Source organism: Myotis brandtii, unplaced genomic scaffold (genome assembly GCF_000412655.1).
Source record: "Myotis brandtii unplaced genomic scaffold, ASM41265v1 scaffold975, whole genome shotgun sequence".
Lineage (NCBI taxonomy): Eukaryota > Metazoa > Chordata > Mammalia > Chiroptera > Vespertilionidae > Myotis > Myotis brandtii.
The window spans coordinates 874,999-891,965 of NW_005372049.1; the positions used below are offsets into that span (position 1 = coordinate 874,999).

General features: G+C 47.0%; 1 protein-coding gene across 4 annotated transcripts; it reads right to left on the reverse strand.

Moving 5' to 3' along the window:
* Nucleotides 1-2,360: 2,360 nt before the first annotated feature.
* Nucleotides 2,361-15,954, reverse strand: ADIPOR1 (adiponectin receptor 1). 4 transcript variants are annotated; one of them, XM_014533410.1, is made up of 9 exons: nucleotides 15,031-15,954; nucleotides 14,339-14,391; nucleotides 11,384-11,597; nucleotides 9,598-9,714; nucleotides 8,431-8,602; nucleotides 7,748-7,934; nucleotides 6,676-6,863; nucleotides 5,053-5,246; nucleotides 2,361-4,337 (listed from the first exon to the last, which is right to left on the reverse strand). In XM_014533410.1, the coding sequence occupies exons 3-9, from the start codon at nucleotides 11,522-11,524 to the stop codon at nucleotides 4,209-4,211; spliced, it is 1,128 nt and encodes a 375-aa protein (XP_014388896.1). In that variant the 5' UTR covers nucleotides 11,525-11,597; nucleotides 14,339-14,391; nucleotides 15,031-15,954; the 3' UTR covers nucleotides 2,361-4,208. The 4 variants fall into 4 exon arrangements, with proteins under 4 accessions (XP_014388896.1, XP_005886427.1, XP_014388895.1 ...); XM_005886365.2 differs by having other exon boundaries at nucleotides 14,339-14,437; XM_014533409.1 differs by having other exon boundaries at nucleotides 14,339-15,954.
* Nucleotides 15,955-16,967: the final 1,013 nt, after the last annotated feature.

Consider the following 16,967-nt stretch of genomic DNA (forward strand, 5'->3'; position numbering starts at 1 on the left):
GTTCGCCCAGGCCATTGCCCGCCGCCACCCGAGGTCACTGCGCGTCGGAAGCCTCGGTCCTCCTCGCCCTGCCCCCCGGGCTGAGCGGTCCGACCGTCTGGGGTTTGCTCCTGAGTGACTGGGTGCACCTGTCCGACCTGGTGGGTCTGCAGCGGGCCCGGGACTCCTTAGAGATAAACCGCAGCCGAGTGGGTCGCCACCGGGTTTTACACGGCGTTTCCACCTCTCACATCCCCTCTGCTCTGAAGTCATCTCTGACCTGGAGGGTCGGAGAGCAGGGGGGTGCAGGTGCTGTTGGAACCGCCACGCCAGGTGGGAGAGGGGCCGGAAGCCCCTGACGACACATTTTGGAAAACGTCACCAAAATTATGCGTGCAGACGTGCTTTAACGGATTTATCCTTCGTCAGTGCTCTTGCACACGGACAGCGATGTGTGTGTAGGACTGGGTCAGTCAAGTGCTCATCTCCGTGCAATACCTTGAGGTTGTGAACGCTGCGTATAGTTTGCTACTATTTGTGTAAATCGGTTGGGAGAATATATTCCTATCTACTTGTATATGCATAAAGTGCACTTGGAAAGATACTAAATAAAGTGGTCATTTTAGTTTCTTTGGAGGGAGGAACTGGTTGCTTGGGAGATGGGACGGGATGGAGATTTCCCCCCTCCGTGACTTTTTGTGCTTTCTGAACTTTTCAGTGCGTTAAAAATATGTACAATCTTAAAAGTAAAAATAACCCTTGTTTTCTGAGTGTGAATGCTAAATAAAACATTTTTCCAATGTGAGAAGGAACTTAATAAAAGATCTTAGTTACTCACTGAATAGAATCAAAGCAGGGCCCCAGCTGCTGCTCTGAAATTCACCCCTGAATCTGCATCCAGGCCAGGTCATGCGTCCTCAGCGTTAGTTCCTAGCCCACTGAGGACAGAAACACGAAAGCGGACCTTTTCTGGGGAAGATGGGCCTCTCTGTCAGCACACTTTGGATCAAGGACTTGTTCTGAGGGGTTTTGCTGCACCTTTCTTGGAATGCAAGGTAGTCCAGGCACTTCCAACCTTCTCCCCTCAGTCCTTCGAGGGAGCCAGACTTGCAGGGAAGTCTAAAGGCTCTCCCAGCCTTCTCTGGTCTCCTAATAAAATCCTTGCATGTTTAATTTTGGCAAATGTTTCCCCAAGTGGACTAACAGCGCATCCAACAATTTCTTTGGATGTTACCCCTTTGCCACGACTTAAAACTGAAAACGAATGCTCTATGGATAGAGATATTAGTCTTTTTACTGATAGGAAAAGGCTGGAGTGATATTCTTAGCTTTTATTCTTGGCCTTTCTTTCATCACAGCTCATTTCCTCATTCTCCCACAGTGCCTAGCACTCTATCTCACCAATGACTAGGGAGCTCTGTACTTCCTCATGTAGGAAATGGTTGGGTTGGATCAGATAGACCAAGTGGTTGCAAACTCAGATGCCTCTAGAGCAGTGGTTCTCAACCTTCCTAATGCCGCGACCCTTTAATACAGTTCCTCATGTTGTGGTGACCCCCAACCATAAAATTATTTTCGTTGCTGCTTCATAACTGTAATGTTGCTACTGTTATGAATCGTCATGTAAATATCTGATATGCAGGATGTATTTTCATTGTTACAAATTGAACATAATGAAAGCATAGTGATCAATCACAAAAACAGTATGTAATTATGTGTTTTCCGATGGTCTTAGGCGACCCCTGTGAAAGGGCCGTTCGACCCCGAAAGGGGTCGCGACCCACAGGTTGAGAACCGCTGCTCTAGAGCTAGGCAGGGACAATGGTGACCTGGTGAGCACACCCCCCACCTAGTACACAGTTAGCACTGACTTCCCACTGCAGGCCAAAGCATGTTTATGAACCATGTGGCTTCTGCTATCAGCTCAAGTCTTTTTAAAAACTGAAAAGTTTTTATTAAATAGATATACTTAATACATATATACAAGAAAAATAATCATGGTTTAAGGAACATCCAGGTACTTACCACCTAGTTAAAAAGAATATAAGCGACTGTAATGAAATGTCCTGTCCTCCTCCCTCCCTCCTGTTCTGAGGTAACCATTTTTCTCTGAATTAAAATCCTTTTAAAATTCTTGCAATATTTGTGACCCTAAACTATCATTAGTTTTGCAAAATTCTGAACTTTACTGAAATGCAATCAGACATGTTCTGTAAGTTGCTTCCCTCCCTCCCTCCTGTGTTGTCGCTTGTCACTAATTAATTTTCATATAGTCTTTCATTATATGAATAAGCCAAAATTTATTATTCCAGTAAACAGTTTTGGATATTTGGCTTCATTTTAGTGCATTGCTAATACATCCGCAGCAATATATCTTCTTTAAAAAATATTTTTATTGATTTTTAGAAAGAGGGTGGGGGAAGAGAAAGATTGATGTGAGATGTGAAGCTGAACTTCAATGGGCTGCTTCCGGCACGGTCCCCACCAGGGATGGAGCCCGCAACCCAGGCATGTGCCGACTGGGAATCGAAGCGGCAAACTTTCGGTGCACTAGATGATGCCCACTGAGCCACACCAGCCGAAGCTGTAATGAATCTCTCTGATACCTCTCAAGAGCAGTGGTTTTCAAACTGTGGGATATGCCCTGACTGGGGACCAAACCTGCAACCTTGGCATATCAGGACGATGCTCTAACCAACAAAGCTACCTGGCCAGTGCCAGAACCAACATTTTTGAAATGAATTAATTTAGGATGAATTTTAGATACATCTCATATTGTAAGGTGGGTTTCACGCAGCGTTTGCATGTTGCAACACATACCCATATCCTCTACCCCTCGACAAAACCGGTCCTACCAACATAGTTCCTGGTCTGCTCACATCCACACAAACGCAATATTAGGGTTTTTAATGTGCGCCAATCTGGTGGTAGTGAAATGGCTATCACTTTGGTTTTAATTTACATTTCCCTGATTACCACGAGATTGAGAACGTTTCCTGTTTGTCAGCCTCGTTGGATTATTTTTTAAAAGGTAACTTATCCTCCCAATTGTATAAATTGAGCAAATGCATCTTTGTAACCCGAGAAAACTGCCTTCTACCTGCTGACCTTCGCTCGGAAATGACTGCTGCAGGCCACACACAAACACAACTCCTCTCAGGTCGAGTACGATTCCGAAGGCAGAGAATGACCTCTGATGAGACAACCTTAAGAGAACTGAACCCTAGAGTAATGTACGGTCGACCTTTGACAGTCACAGGGATATACCCCAATACCTTTGAGAACCATTTAATCATTAAATACTACTTCAGAATAATTTCTCTAGTAAAAGTCTGTGCAGTAAGTAGAGAAAAGTAAGGCTATACATAGGAGCTGATGCTTGGAAATCAATTGGGCTTATTCAATGGCTCGCACACGCCAGCCTGTCAATCCTGATTCAAATTTGTGCTTCTGCAGAATCCGAGATTACTTTTCTGGTTTTAATACTTTGGAATTATGTGCAAATAGTTGAGACCACACATGTTAAATATTTGAATGCTAATTGTCTTCTGCACTTCCTTTTATTATCATCATAGCCTTTGCATCAGGATACACAGCAATGATAGCAAATTTCTTTTTAAAGCTTAGTATTAAATATTAAATATCTCTCCCCATTTTAATTTTACATTACTCTGCCAAGAAAAAAAATAAAACTCAAGTTATCTGAAGCCTGGACACACTTCCATGATTAGCTGCCGCCTCAAAGTTGGTGCCTTCTTCCTGCTGCCGTCAGACCCAGGCCCGAGACGGACCGGCTACGATCGTTTCTGAAAAGTGTGCTACAAAATGGATGGCCTGTTCCAAGCCAGGTTACAAAGTAAGGACGGGGGTAAGGGAGGGACATTTTCTTCCAGAAATAGAATTTCTGAAGAGTCCCAGTCCATCATTTTTTCCCAAAATGGTTGGAGGAGGGATAAAATCTCAACATGAGCTTCAGAACGCTCTGTGCCAAGGGGACAGAGCTGCCTTGCTGAGGAGGGGCGTGGCCAGTGGTCACCCCTCCTCGGCGAGGGACATGGAAAGCTTATCCCCCGCCCTGAGGCGGGAAGGTGGGCTGAAGCCGGGCTGGCACTGAATTCTCTAAGAGGTTTCTTCTAGAAACAGACAACTCAGACGCTTCCTTTCACTTCAGCAAGGAAGTTATTTTTGAAAGCACTTGGGAAGTTCCCCTCCAGCCTCGAGTGGGAGACTCAGAGAAGAGAGTCATCGGTACAGCCGCCTTCCAAGCCGTAGCGGAATTCCTGAAGGTTGGAGACCCCATAGAAGTGGACGAAGGCTGCTGCCACCACCAGGACATGAAAAATCTGATGCGACTGGAACTGTAGGAACAAGAGGTGACCCTTAGAGGAACGGCAAGGAGGGATCAGACACGAGAAGGGAGCTCTTACCTCATCTGACTTCTCTCAAAGTTTTATGTCATGAAAATTATATATTTGCTATAAATTTTTTAATGTTTTTATTGATTTTAGAGAGAGGAAGGGAGGGGGAGAGAACATCGATCAATTGCCTCTGGCATGGACCCTGACTGGCAGATTGTATCCACAACCAGGGCATGTGCCTGACTGGGAACTGAACCAACCTTTGGTGCACAGGACGGACGCTCAAGGCACTGAGCCACACCGGCCAGGGCTAGAGAATTTAAAAAGTCGCGTCAGAGCTCAGCCAGCATGGCTCAGTGGTTGAGCCTCCACCTATGGACCAGGAGGTCACGGTTTGATTCCCAGTTGTGGGCTTGATCCCCAGTGTGGGGCAGGCAGGAGGCAGCCAATCAGTGATTCTCTCATCATGACTTTCTATATTGCTCTCCGTCTCCCTTCCTCTCTGAAATCAATAAAAATAGGTTAAAAAATAAATAAAAGTGTCAGAAATACACCAAAATGTTCATATTGATCACTCCCTCCCTCTGCCCACTTCCCCTGTACATATATGTACCCCAAACACTACATGACCCCATGTCTGTACTGCCTTTTACTCAGACCTTTCACCTGGGGCCAGTCCCTGACCACAGGCACTGCTGGTAGAGCCGTTTCTTACCCATATGTCAAACTTTCCAGGAAAGAAGCGCTCAGGAATTCGAGCTGCATAGAGGCCAGCCCCGGTGATGTACATCACAGCCATGAGGAAGAACCAGCCCATCTGGCCCACGGTGGTGGCCTTGACAAAGCCCTCGGAGATCGTAAAGTGCATGGTAGGCACAACGCCGCTCAAGCCCAGGCCCAGGAACACCCCTGCACAGAGCAGACCAGACTGTCAGGAAGGGGACAGCCGCCACACGGTGCACACTGCTGCTTCTCTCTGGAATTCAAATGTCTGTGAAAATCAGCTACTTTTCAGGAAGTTTGGCCACAAAATGGAGAATAGTTAGCAGATATTTCTTCAACATCCGGAATGGGAAGAAGACTGTGGAAGTGCTTATATAGATATTACCCTCTAAACAGCACCAAGAACAAACCTCTCACATTCTTCACTATTCGTCAGGCAAAAGTGACCAAACCCTCTGGTGGCATCAGATCTGCGAGCAGGTGAGGAGCAGGAACAAGAGTTAAACGAGCCATTCTTCACCTGCTCGCAGTTCTGGTGCCATCGAACTCAGATGCAAAGCTTCAGGTGCCTCTGAGGTGGGGAGGGGTAGACAGTTCCCCAGGAAGATCGTACACTATGAAGTACCCAGGCTCTGACCCGAGCAGGTGGAGACATTCAAGTTAGAAGCTGGTGTAGCTGCTGGGACAGACAAGGGAGGTAAGAGGAAGGGAAGAACGGGCACCTGTCTCAACACAACAGGGGTTGGGGGGGGGGGGGGGGGGCCAGGGACCACCTCTCCACTCTTAGATATACCTTGTTAAAGCACCACACCCAGCATGTGCTGATGCTTGATGATGCTTAATGAACATTGAATTCTTTTAACTGAAAGTTACAACATACCAGATAATAAGAAATCTAAAGAGGTCACTGGTGTTGCTGTAAGTAACATGTAAGTAATAAAGCTTAAAATAGGAGTATAGGTGGCACAACCCAAAGATGCTCATGCTTTAGCTATTCCAGTAGTTGACATCAACCGGTGGCCTCCCGTATGCACCCCGACTTGGGACCAAACCGAACGACACCTGGGTACATGCGACTGGGAATCGAATTGGTGACCTTTGGGTGCACGGGATGAGGCTCAGTCAACTGAGCCACACTGGCCAGGGCTGTACGTTTTTATAAGAGCAGTCATTTCTATACTTGCAGCTAATTGACAAACTTGGTCATTATGTGGCTTATTAGCATTCTATGAAATAATATGAAACCTGGGGGATAACGGAGCTTCAGAAGCCCATACTGTCGCCTGGCCGCCGTGGCTCAGTAGTTGAGCATTGTCCCATGCACCAAAAGGCTGCCAGTTCGGTCAGGGCATATCCCCCAGGTTATGGGTGTGATCCCCGGTGGGAGTGCACATGGTCAATGACACTCTCTCACATCGACATTTCTTTCTCTCCCGTTCTCCCTTCCAGTCTCTCTAAATTAATAAAAACATAAAAACAACAATACTGCTCTCAGGATTCTAAACACAAATCAGGGTTTGACTGGGGTCCTCAAACTGCAAATTTTAGGGCCTAAGGTTGAGCCTATTAGGGTCAAGGTTGAAAGACCTGAGATTTACATCACCTTCATACCCACCTGCTCTTGTCTGCCGGTGCTTAGGAGTGGCAAACCGGTCCCACTGTGCCACAATGATGGCGGAAATGCCCAGGACACAGATGATGGAGAGGTAGATGAGCCGTGACTGTGGGGAGCAGTAGAAGGAGTAATAGAGCCATGGGACAAAGCTCCCCATAATCAGTATGGCAATCCCTGAGTAATCCAGTCTGAAAGAGAGCCACAAAGTTAAAATGCATCAGTGGGAGAAATGAAGACTTCCTATGGCTCCTTTAACTGTTTGTTTTTCCCTCCATCTGCTCGCAGATCTGACCATCCCCCATCTCTTGTCTATATCCTGGATTGAAATCCACAAGGTTAAACACTTGTCTTTGCAGTGGAAGAGTTGCTAAGAGTCCCCAATCACAGAACTCTCTTCCCCTCAGGCCCCCTACTGGGCACTTAAATTCAGCTTTTCGCTCAGGAGGGCTCTGACTGTTCCCCAGTTCTGACAAGTTGAGTTCTAAACACAAACCCTTAAATTGGAAGTAGTAGTAAGAGGTACTGCTGTTTTAATTGGCTTTTAAATGATAAAAATGTATTGCCATTACTGGTGTTATTGGGAAAAAAACAAAATAATCCACCCCCACCAACAACAACAACAGGCTCAGAACGGGGGTTATGGAAGGCAGCAGATGACAGGCATCTGGGGCTTCCAGCGATGTGTGGGCAGCGAAGATAAGCTGCTTGGCCGTGGGCAGGAGCACAGCAGAACGCAGCACAGGACCCGTCGCCACGCCCTGCTGGGCCCGGGCGCTTGGTCTGGAGAGTAGCCCACTCGCACCCAGCTCACCCAGGACAGCGCTGAGCAGGTGGGAAATGCAGTCCACAGCTGGGTTCCAGCTGTTGGGGCTACCGTGCATTTTTTCATGAAGGATTTAAAAGAGCCTCATCACTCTATTACACCTATAAGGTAGAAAGCCTTTCCTTGGGCACAGCAGGGCGTCTTCAGGGGCCACTGGGGGTCCCAGTCCTCAGGTCACAGGATGTGACAGCAGGGCCTGGTATTCCCCTCCCTCCTCACCCCCGTCCCAATGTCAGGCCTTTCACTCACTTGGAAAAAGTCCGAGAGACTTTCTCTGAGTGACAGTAGACGGTGTGAAAGAGCCAAGAGAAGCTGAGGCAGAGCACTGCGCCCAGGAAGAACATGCCGAACACCACCTTCTCCTGCAGGGGCGCCATGAAGTACATGTTTGGTCTCAGCATGGTCAAGATTCCCAGGAACAGAAACAGCACAAAACCTAGAGGAGGAAGAGGAACAGAGCTGAGGAGGAATGAAGGTGTGCATTCTGACAGTTGGTGTTAAATCAGGACTAACATTATAGGGTTTAGCTGTGGGAACTGTAGTCCAAAATTCTGGAGAAAATGGCACCAGTCACATAGACCCAGACAAAAAGATCATTTAAGAAAATGTTGGCATTTTGCTGTGATAGTGGAAATGTATGAAATGGAAGGAACTGCCTCCGTGCTGGGTAGTTCTTCCAGGGATTACAAGACAACACAACAACGAGTTGCATCACCTTCTCCCATTTCTAGTCCCCCCCCCCCCCCCCCCCCCCCCCCTGGCCTTACAGACCAATGACCAAGAGCTGACCAAGCTCACTGGCAGTTTGGAGGCGCAATGCCAGCTTTCAGTCAGCCAGAACAACTTTGTTCTTCCTTGCCAGAGACGAAGGCTATAAAACTCCTTTGCACTTAAAGAGACAAAAACTGCCTTTTCCCACCCACATCACTCACCAAGCAGATGGGTCCAGATATTGCCGGTCTCCGTGTGGATGCGGAAGATGCTCCGGAAGCAGGCCCGGAAGGAGGGCATGGGCGGCCTGTGGCCGTGGAGCAGGTAATCGTTGTCTTTCAGCCAGTCAGGGAGCACGTCGTACGGGATGACCCTCCAGCGTCCCTCCCAGACCTGGAACAGTGGGAACATGAATGTGCCTGTGGCTTTTAAAACCATCATTTCAGCCTCCTTGACCCGCTCCTCCTGGAGATTCTGGCCGCCCCTGCTCTGCCCTTCCCAGGAAACGAAATCCCCACGGGGCCGGGACAGTGTCTTTTAGAGCAGGGGTTCTCAGCCTCGGACACGTGGACAGTGAGCAGAAGCCAGGGACGAGATGGAAAAACTTCTCGTTTTCACTCACCTCTAACTAAAATTCAACATTTCCCTCAATTTAAGTGTGAGCAGCAAACCACAGTAGGATTAGAACTGTGACACTGTCACCAACAGAAATCACAGATATTTTCATACCTTAGTTTTGCAGATACCAACATATTTTTATTCATCACTACTTAGAACTTAAAAATTTTGTCCTGGCCGGGTAGCTTAGTTGGTTAGAGCGACCCAATACATAAAAGGCTGTGGGTTTGATCCCCAGTCAGGGCACATACAAGAATCAACAAATAAATGTATAGATAAGTGGAACAACAAATCTCTCTCTCTCTCTCTCTCTCTTAAAAAATCAATAAAATTAAAAAAACCACAAATTTTAATATAATATTTTAAAGCTTATCATTAATACATATTTAATGTTTTAATAAAGGAGCCCAATCACATTTTAATATTTTGATGACTGCCAAAGGGATCCACAGCAAAAATAATTGAGAGCTCCTGTTTAGTACATATATTTAAATATTTATTTATTTATTTATTTTTATTGTTTAAAGTATTACATGTGTCTCCTTTTTCCCGATTGCCCCTCCCCCCCGCCCCGTCGCCACTCCTGCTCAGAACATATTTTGAATAATGCTTTAACACATTAGGCAGTAAAAATCTGCTAGCCTGATATTTACTGCACCTTAAGCAAAAACAAATACACACAGGAATAAAAGGACTTTAGCCCACTGCAGGCCCACCCGCTGGGACACCCCCAGTAAGCCCACCGCCCCTCCCCTCCATAAGCTCAGCACCTTATACACGAACTCCTCCATCTTCTCCATGGCATGGTGTGCTTGCAGGGGGAGTGTCAGGACCCTCACCTCCTCCTCCTCCTCCTGGGGCACTGGGCATGCTTGCTCTTCTTCAGCCTGGGAGAAAAAATAAACACAAACCCATCCTAGCAGTCATCTCATAAACCGTGCTACTGCAGGTCAGACAGCTCTAGGGAAACCCAAACTCAATGCTGTGTGCACAGGGCCTGTGGCCTCTTCTCTAAAAGCATGACAGTTAGTAAGCTCACGACACTCTAGTTCAAGATTGACTGATACTGTGTAAATGCTGGCGTGAAAGCTCAGTTCACACAGGAGACAGGCTGATGGGAACTGGCACCGGAGGGAGGGACACAGCATGAGCACACTAGTCCCCACGTCTGTAAGTCTGAAGGCCCCCCCCGCCCAATCTCTAGAACAGTGCTTCTCAAGTTCCCCCAATTTCCCAAATACTTCCATCTCCCAGATCACGAGGTTCTCAAAGCAACGAGCAGGACTGAGTCTCAGATCCCGGAGGACTGAGATCTGCTCACAGTTCCCTGTTTGCTGACTTTGGGGATGCCATCATGACAAAACGTTGTATCCTCAGGAGGACCAGGGCCCGGGACTGATTCCACAGAAGCAAGCAGCACTGACACTGTGTGCACCCGGGGGAGGAGCGCCCTCATGGAGACTGTCCCGCGACTCCAAACCACGGCGGAGCCTGGCACTCAGCTCCTTCCCCGACATCCTCTCTCCCTCCTGCTGATGGTCCCTGGTAAGCAGACGGCCCCTCTCGGGCTGTGACAGATTCCAGCCTGCCTACCCAACAGCACACCCCCTCTTGTCCTCGTGACAGAGTCCTTGGTTTTATTCAGAGTGGGCCAAGTCCTTGGTGTCGTTACTGTCATTTTACTCAGGCCCAATGAGAAGCTGCGTTGCCCAAGCTCCACTGCAGCTGAACATGACTCCACAATGACTTCCCACAGGTGGCGTCAAGGGCAGTGTCCTGAGACACTTCTAGAAAGGGCGGGTCCTTCTCCCCTCCTCCTTGGTGGTGGCCAGTGTGGGCCTGATGGGTGACCTCAAGAATGAAGGAGGGTTTTCTTTGTGCTTAATCCCTTCACCTTTTCCACCCAGCCCCACAACCCCCTCCCCTGACAGCTGTCAGCCTGTTCTCTGTATCCATGAGTCATGGTGATTATCTGAGGGAAAGCAGCGGGGGAGGTCAGAGAGGGTAAAGGGGGGAATAAATGGTGATGGAAGGAGGACACGTGATACAATATACAGATGATGAATTATAGAATTGCACCCCTAAAACCTATATAATTTTATTAGCCAGTGTCACTCCAATAAATTAAAAATAATTTTTTTAAATGAAGGAGCAAGACAGGTGCCTGGCAGTGGCGCAGCCTCCACACAGCCTTGGCCAGTTCCTTCTAGAACCCTTTACTGGACAGACTTCTGTCTTGCCAGAGCCACAGGGATGTTTGTTTGTTATATGAAGCCAAACCTCACCTAACTGACCCTTCGTTTGCTCAGCCATTTACTGATGACTTATGGGATTGTAGGCCTTGTGCTAAGCACTGGGGTTATAAAGATGAGCGAACTCATAAAAGCGTACAGTGGGGAAAACAGACAAATAAAAAGATCCTTTGACCCAGCATGATGAGGACGAAGTGAGACATTCCCAGGGTGCCCTGGTTCCTCTTCTGGGGAGGGAGTTGAGACAGCAGAGGTTCCAGGAGAAAGTCCGCTGGAGGAAATCACTCCAGGAAAGACAACTTACTTTGGCTGGGTCAGCGATCCCGCGTTTGCCCTTCTCTTCCAGCAGGGGTCCCAGTTCCGCCAGCTCCACCGTGTCAGTCTCCCTGTTACTGGCAGGAGCCCCATTGCCCTGTGCCACCACCGGTGCTTTGTGAGAAGACATCTAGCTGGTACCTCAGGACCCTGCAGCTTCAGCTTGGGGACAGGCTGGGGGTCTCAGCCCCAGGGGGCAGACACTAAAAGCAAACACAGACAAGAAGGGCACTGACAAATTGCTCCTCTTCTGGTTCCATTTCCACAAGTCGGCACTGAGAACGATGCTAGCTAATAAACTCATTCTGTCGCCAATTCTAAAGGCCACTTAATGCTAAAAAGAAATCTATTCCTTCTTCCTCTTTAATAGTAGCCTTTACTCAGAACCCCACTAATCTCACAGGTAAGGCTGAAAATAGAGCACTTGGTTGTTTGCCTTCAAAGCATCTGTGGGTTTTCGTACCAAACTGTCACCACAGAAAAACAGTGTCTACCCTCAACTCCCCCACTTGTATGGACCCCATTCAGTGAGAAGAAATAGCCCATCAAGCCAAAGCCATTCGCCCAAGAAAGGTCTGGCTTTGAGACTGTGGAGCAAAATATGAAGTCAACACCTGGTTGTAACTACAAGACCTCCCAGGCTTAGAAAGGAATTAAGTGCCAGCTGGACTCAGCTGGGTTTTACCTACAAATGCTCGGATAATGCAAATACCCTGCATGCAGAGGGAGCTCCTGGGCTAGCTGCCCAGTGGTTAATTTCTCTGTGAGGCCTCCTAATTCTATCATAGGATTAGAGCTTGGGTTCAACACTAAGATAACACACTTCACCACCATTTCCCTTTAAGGTAACCAATCACTTACCTGAAAGCAGGAAGCTGAGCACAAGGAGGCAGCCTTGCCCTTTGCCACACAAATCCCAAAACACCGGCTCAGCAAGAGCCTGGCCAGCCACCACAGGTCGTAAGCAAAGCCCCACTCAAACGAGCCTTTCAGAAACCAGACAGGCACAGATTCTTCAGGAAAACCAGGGAAACCTAGAACTCCGTTTTCTAGGAACTCTCCAAACCTTCAGGCCCTCCAGAGTTGGATTTCAGATAGCAGTCTTTAACCAGGCCTCAGGGTGATGAAAATAGTATTGGAAGGTGCCCAAAGAGTTCCACTATCCTGTAAATGACCAGGTTTTTCCCTCTCCCAGAAACAAAGGAGTTTATGTCTCATAGCTATAGTAGTAGCCATAATATTAGCATTTTCTTGCCCTGGCTACCTGTGTCCCCGTAACTCCAGGGCAATGCAAAGAGGACCAGGTAACGCCTACTCATGGAATGAGTTGCTTTACAGGAGTGGAAACTTAAGCTTAGGGAACCAAAACTTGTGTAAGGGCAGCAAGTAAGCGTGACTCTGCTCCCAGGGGAGACTGTCTCTTTCTTGTACGAGTTCTTCTTTTAAAATCCAAAAGTAATCACACTTTCTTCTCAGGGATTACAGTTGGTTTATGTAGGCAAGTGAGGGCAATCCTCAGGTTTCAAAAGTCATGCTGTGCTCAACTCACAAGCACAACGGAAAGCAACAAGCAAATTTAGTTTAAGAGACAAACAAAAATTCACTGTACATGGTGTCAACACAAAGAAAGTTCCTCTTTCTTCAAATGTGCAGACTGACAAGACAGAGGCCACTTAGGCAACAGCTGAGCCCACGGAGAACAGGAAACGGGAGGCCCCTGGACAGCTCAGGAGAGAGGCAACCCACGTGAGAAGCAACAACGTTGGGAAATCCTCTTCAGTGGGCTGACCACAAAACACGTTTCCTCACAGGGAAGCACTACCTTACCAACAGCTTTACTGAGAAGGACTTTATATTGGGAAACATATATAAATAGCTTTGGGCATCTTGCAGAAGTAAGTCTCGAAAGGAGAATACACTTAGCTTAGTATACTGCTGGCAGTACTTCAGAGACGGCCAAAAAATTATTCTCAGGTTTAGGGATCCAGTACTACCTCGAATGGATACAGATCCCTGATTCTGGTCAGAGCCCACAGTTCAAAAGGAATGAATGGATGAACGGGGCAGCTTTCCAGCCAGCAAGCATGCGACTCATTAACCTTTTATCACTAGCTAAGGATTTACGCGCTTTCTGGTGCTGGAGGAGCTTTCTCCTTTCACTGAATACTTAACCAATGCATTTAGTGCTGCACCCTCAGGCATTCTCAGGTACTGTGCCAAATACAAAGTGGAACAAGTCAAGGAGCCTACAATCAGAGGGCACAAGGTAATTTGTGGCATCAGTAAAGCCAGGGATACAAGAACACCTAAACTAGAACAGCCACACACAAAGTTCAGTTACTCTGAATGCTGGGAAACTATTTTAGGAGAAGCAATCAGAATAACATAGCCAAACGTTAAGTTGGGCAATCAGGGTCAAGAGATCAGATGCAGAACCCAGCTTGGTAGTCTTAAAATTTCCTTATTTGATCTGAAAAGTTCCTACGCCCTCAAGTCTAGGTTCTCCTAGGACAGTGATGGCGAACCTATGACCTCATTTTTTGGTTGATTTTTTTTGTTAAATGGCATTTAAATATATAAAATAAATATCAAAAATATAAATCTTTGTTTTACTATGGTTGCAAATATCAAAAAATTTCTATATGTGACACGGCACCAGAGTTAAGTTAGGGTTTTTCAAAATGCTGACACACCGAGCTCAAAAGGTTCGCCATCACTGTCCTAGGATAACCTCAGTTTTTGGCCATCATCAAAGTCTTTCCCGTTTCTGTCCAAATCATCTGCTGCTAATTTTTCTGATTCCCTCCAACTCCTCTATTACTCGCTCCTACACTCCCCACCCCCTAGCAGTGTCTCCTAGATTCAGTCACTAAGCCTAACACCCCATTAACTCATCAACCCGCCATCAGCTACAAGATATGTCATCATGCAATGAAATACATACAGTGGAGGTCATCATAGTGAGCAAAAGTCCACTGTCCACTTTGGTCTTCTAAACTGTAGCAACACAGAGACAGGAGAGGGAGAGAGAGGGGTCGGAGGTCTGGCAAGAAAGAAGAGCAGGTAATACTAGGACCTGAAAATACAATTTCTGACAGGGCAGACCACTCATAAACAGCTGGGAGTTATTACAAATGTTTTAGTCTCTATGATATATAAAATCAGCATAAACCCTTAAGTTGTTAAGACTGATTCTGGGAGCACTAAGGACTTCAGCCAGCTACATCCTTATGTATTTTAGAAAATTCACCACACCCAATATAGCAAATTATAATTGGGCCAAATCCCACCGAATGCATTTTTAATGGGATTTCTTCAATTCCAGCTAATAAGTCTTTACCACTAAGCTTTCTATCTGGATAAACCAATATCTGAGAGTAGAAATGGAGGCAGGGAGGTGTTTGTGTTCCTATAAATAAGATAATCTTATGCCAAACTTGAGAAAGGACTGATTCTCAATCACTCGCCAGCCAGCTGGAGACATTTTTTGAGACATTTATGCTGAGAACCAGTTCCCAATTTTCCAGGCTATTGCACACTCCTTCCCTGGAGTCAATGGGCACAAGCTTCTAGAGGTTTTATTCTGGGGTCCCTGTACCCCTACAGGTTCCATGGGTAGGCTCTGTGTATGCCTACCTGACTAGTCTAGCAGAAAAGACAAGAGAGCACACAGCTGTCTTCTCCTCTCGATACTCTCTGCTGGGAAAAGGCCGATGCTGAAAATTACCAACTGCAGTAACAGGGCCTCGGCTTTCCTACTTGATGCCAAGTCACTGGCTTAAGAGTCTGAAGCGGAAAATCACAAGCTTATGTCCTTCGTAGCTCTTCTCCAGCTAAAGCAGTCCCAGCAGGAGGTCTTTTTTTTTCCTTTCCCAAACAGACAGTAAGCTTTTCAAATGCCATGATAAAAAAAAAAAAAAAAAAAAAAAAAAAAAAAAGAAGAAGAAGAAAAAAGTAAATGGTACACAGGCACATGCAGCAGTCCCTGTTTTAATACCTGGCCATCAGTACATTACAGATACACGGTTAGTAGTTACACAACGTAGTGGTCACTTTACACTGGGTGCCCCAGAATCCCCAATGAAACAAACGCAAACCAAGTACACACTTAGAAGCCAATTACTGGGAACTGGTTTGTCTAGGGGGCACTTTCAAGGTCCTTTCAAACCAAGATAGCTACAAACTTTATAAATAATAACCACACCCCAACACTTCTGAGCAGAAAAAGAGAATCAACTCTGAGTGTAGTGAGAGGAACAAAGTCCAGTGAGAGACATTAGGGACAAATGGACGTTAAGGAGAAAATGTAATGATTTTAATGGGTACCAACACCAGAAAACCCCCAACATAATTCATAAAGCTTCCAATTTAAAGATGAATGTTTAGTTCGCCAGTGTGATCACAGGAGACGGAAAGGAATAATGTAATGTATCAGGAGTGTCAGTGTGGCTTTATGTTATAAGGAAGTAGAGACCTTCCAGGGAAATAGAGAACTGGCCTAGAAAGAAACACAAATTTTGTTTTTGTTCTTTCTTTTTCTTATTTTTTTCCTTTTTAAGCTCCGCCCCCCCGCCCCCAACTTTTCCATAAAGACTTCTTGGAAAGGTAAACTGAGGCCAGCCTGAAGAAACGGAAGATGGCCTGACAGCCTACCTAGGCTGGTGCACTTGACCCATCAGCAGTGGGAGCCTCTGGATTAATGCTGCTTCCTGACACTTCCCTGAGATTCTTTCCTACTTGCAGGTAAAGTGATTGATTTAATCCCTGGAGAATCACAGAAATGCTTGGCCACTGAGAACAGAACGCTTTCAGATTCTGCTCTGCACCTCCCCAGGTACAGGGAGGTGTTCTAAGATGGGCCTCCGCAGGCCGGTAGGACTGACTCCCCAGGTGCCAACCAGGACAGGGCAGCAGTGCCTCCCGGAATCACTCTGTGGCTGAGCTGGGACCCGCTGCCCGACACTGCGATCTGTTAAGCACCACCCAGGGAGCTCCTCCGACCGCAGATGCTGCGAAAACATCGAGCAGCTGCACCGGGACAGGTGCCCCGCGCCCTCCAAGAGGAAAGCAGTGAGCAGACCCCCGCTTCATTTCAGAAAAGAGCCACCACAGCGTTCACTTATCTCAGTGGCAGCCTCCGTCCCTGTCGCTGTCGGTCTAACTACCGGGGGAAAGACTACGGTTGCTCGTAAGTCCTACTGGGCTCCTACGGCCCCTCCCACACGGATTCCGTGTCAACTGAAGTGCCTCGTCAGGTTCCCACCGCCTAGGAAGCAGGAAAAGCTGAGGGAAAGCATCGATCTACTTTATTTTCTTAAAAATCAAAGGCGTGAAGGACAAATCTTAAGCATAAGATGGCAAACATCAATGCAAAATTTCTGAGGGAATGGAATTTCGTTTTCCCCCAAAGTAGTTTAGCCTTTGCTCCAGGTCAGCGTTCAGGATTCCCGTAAACAAAGGTACACTGTCCGCTAACCTCCCCTTTCCCAACACCGAGGAGGGGGCAGTGTCGGTCTGATCTGACCAAGACCAGGTCGAGGATCCCTGGGGCTCTCGGGCCGCGGTCCTGCGAG

Coding starts and splice junctions, on each gene's coding strand:
- ADIPOR1 (XM_014533410.1), bottom strand. CDS start 11,524: ATGTCTTCTCACAAAGCACCGGTGGTGGCACAGGGCAATGGGGCTCCT. Junction 5,247..6,675: donor GCACCGGCAGACAAGAGCAG/GTGGGTATGAAG, acceptor TGCTCTGTGCAG/GGGTGTTCCTGGGCCTGGGC. Junction 4,338..5,052: donor CTGGAAAGTTTGACATATGG/GTAAGAAACGGC, acceptor TTGTTCCTACAG/TTCCAGTCGCATCAGATTTT.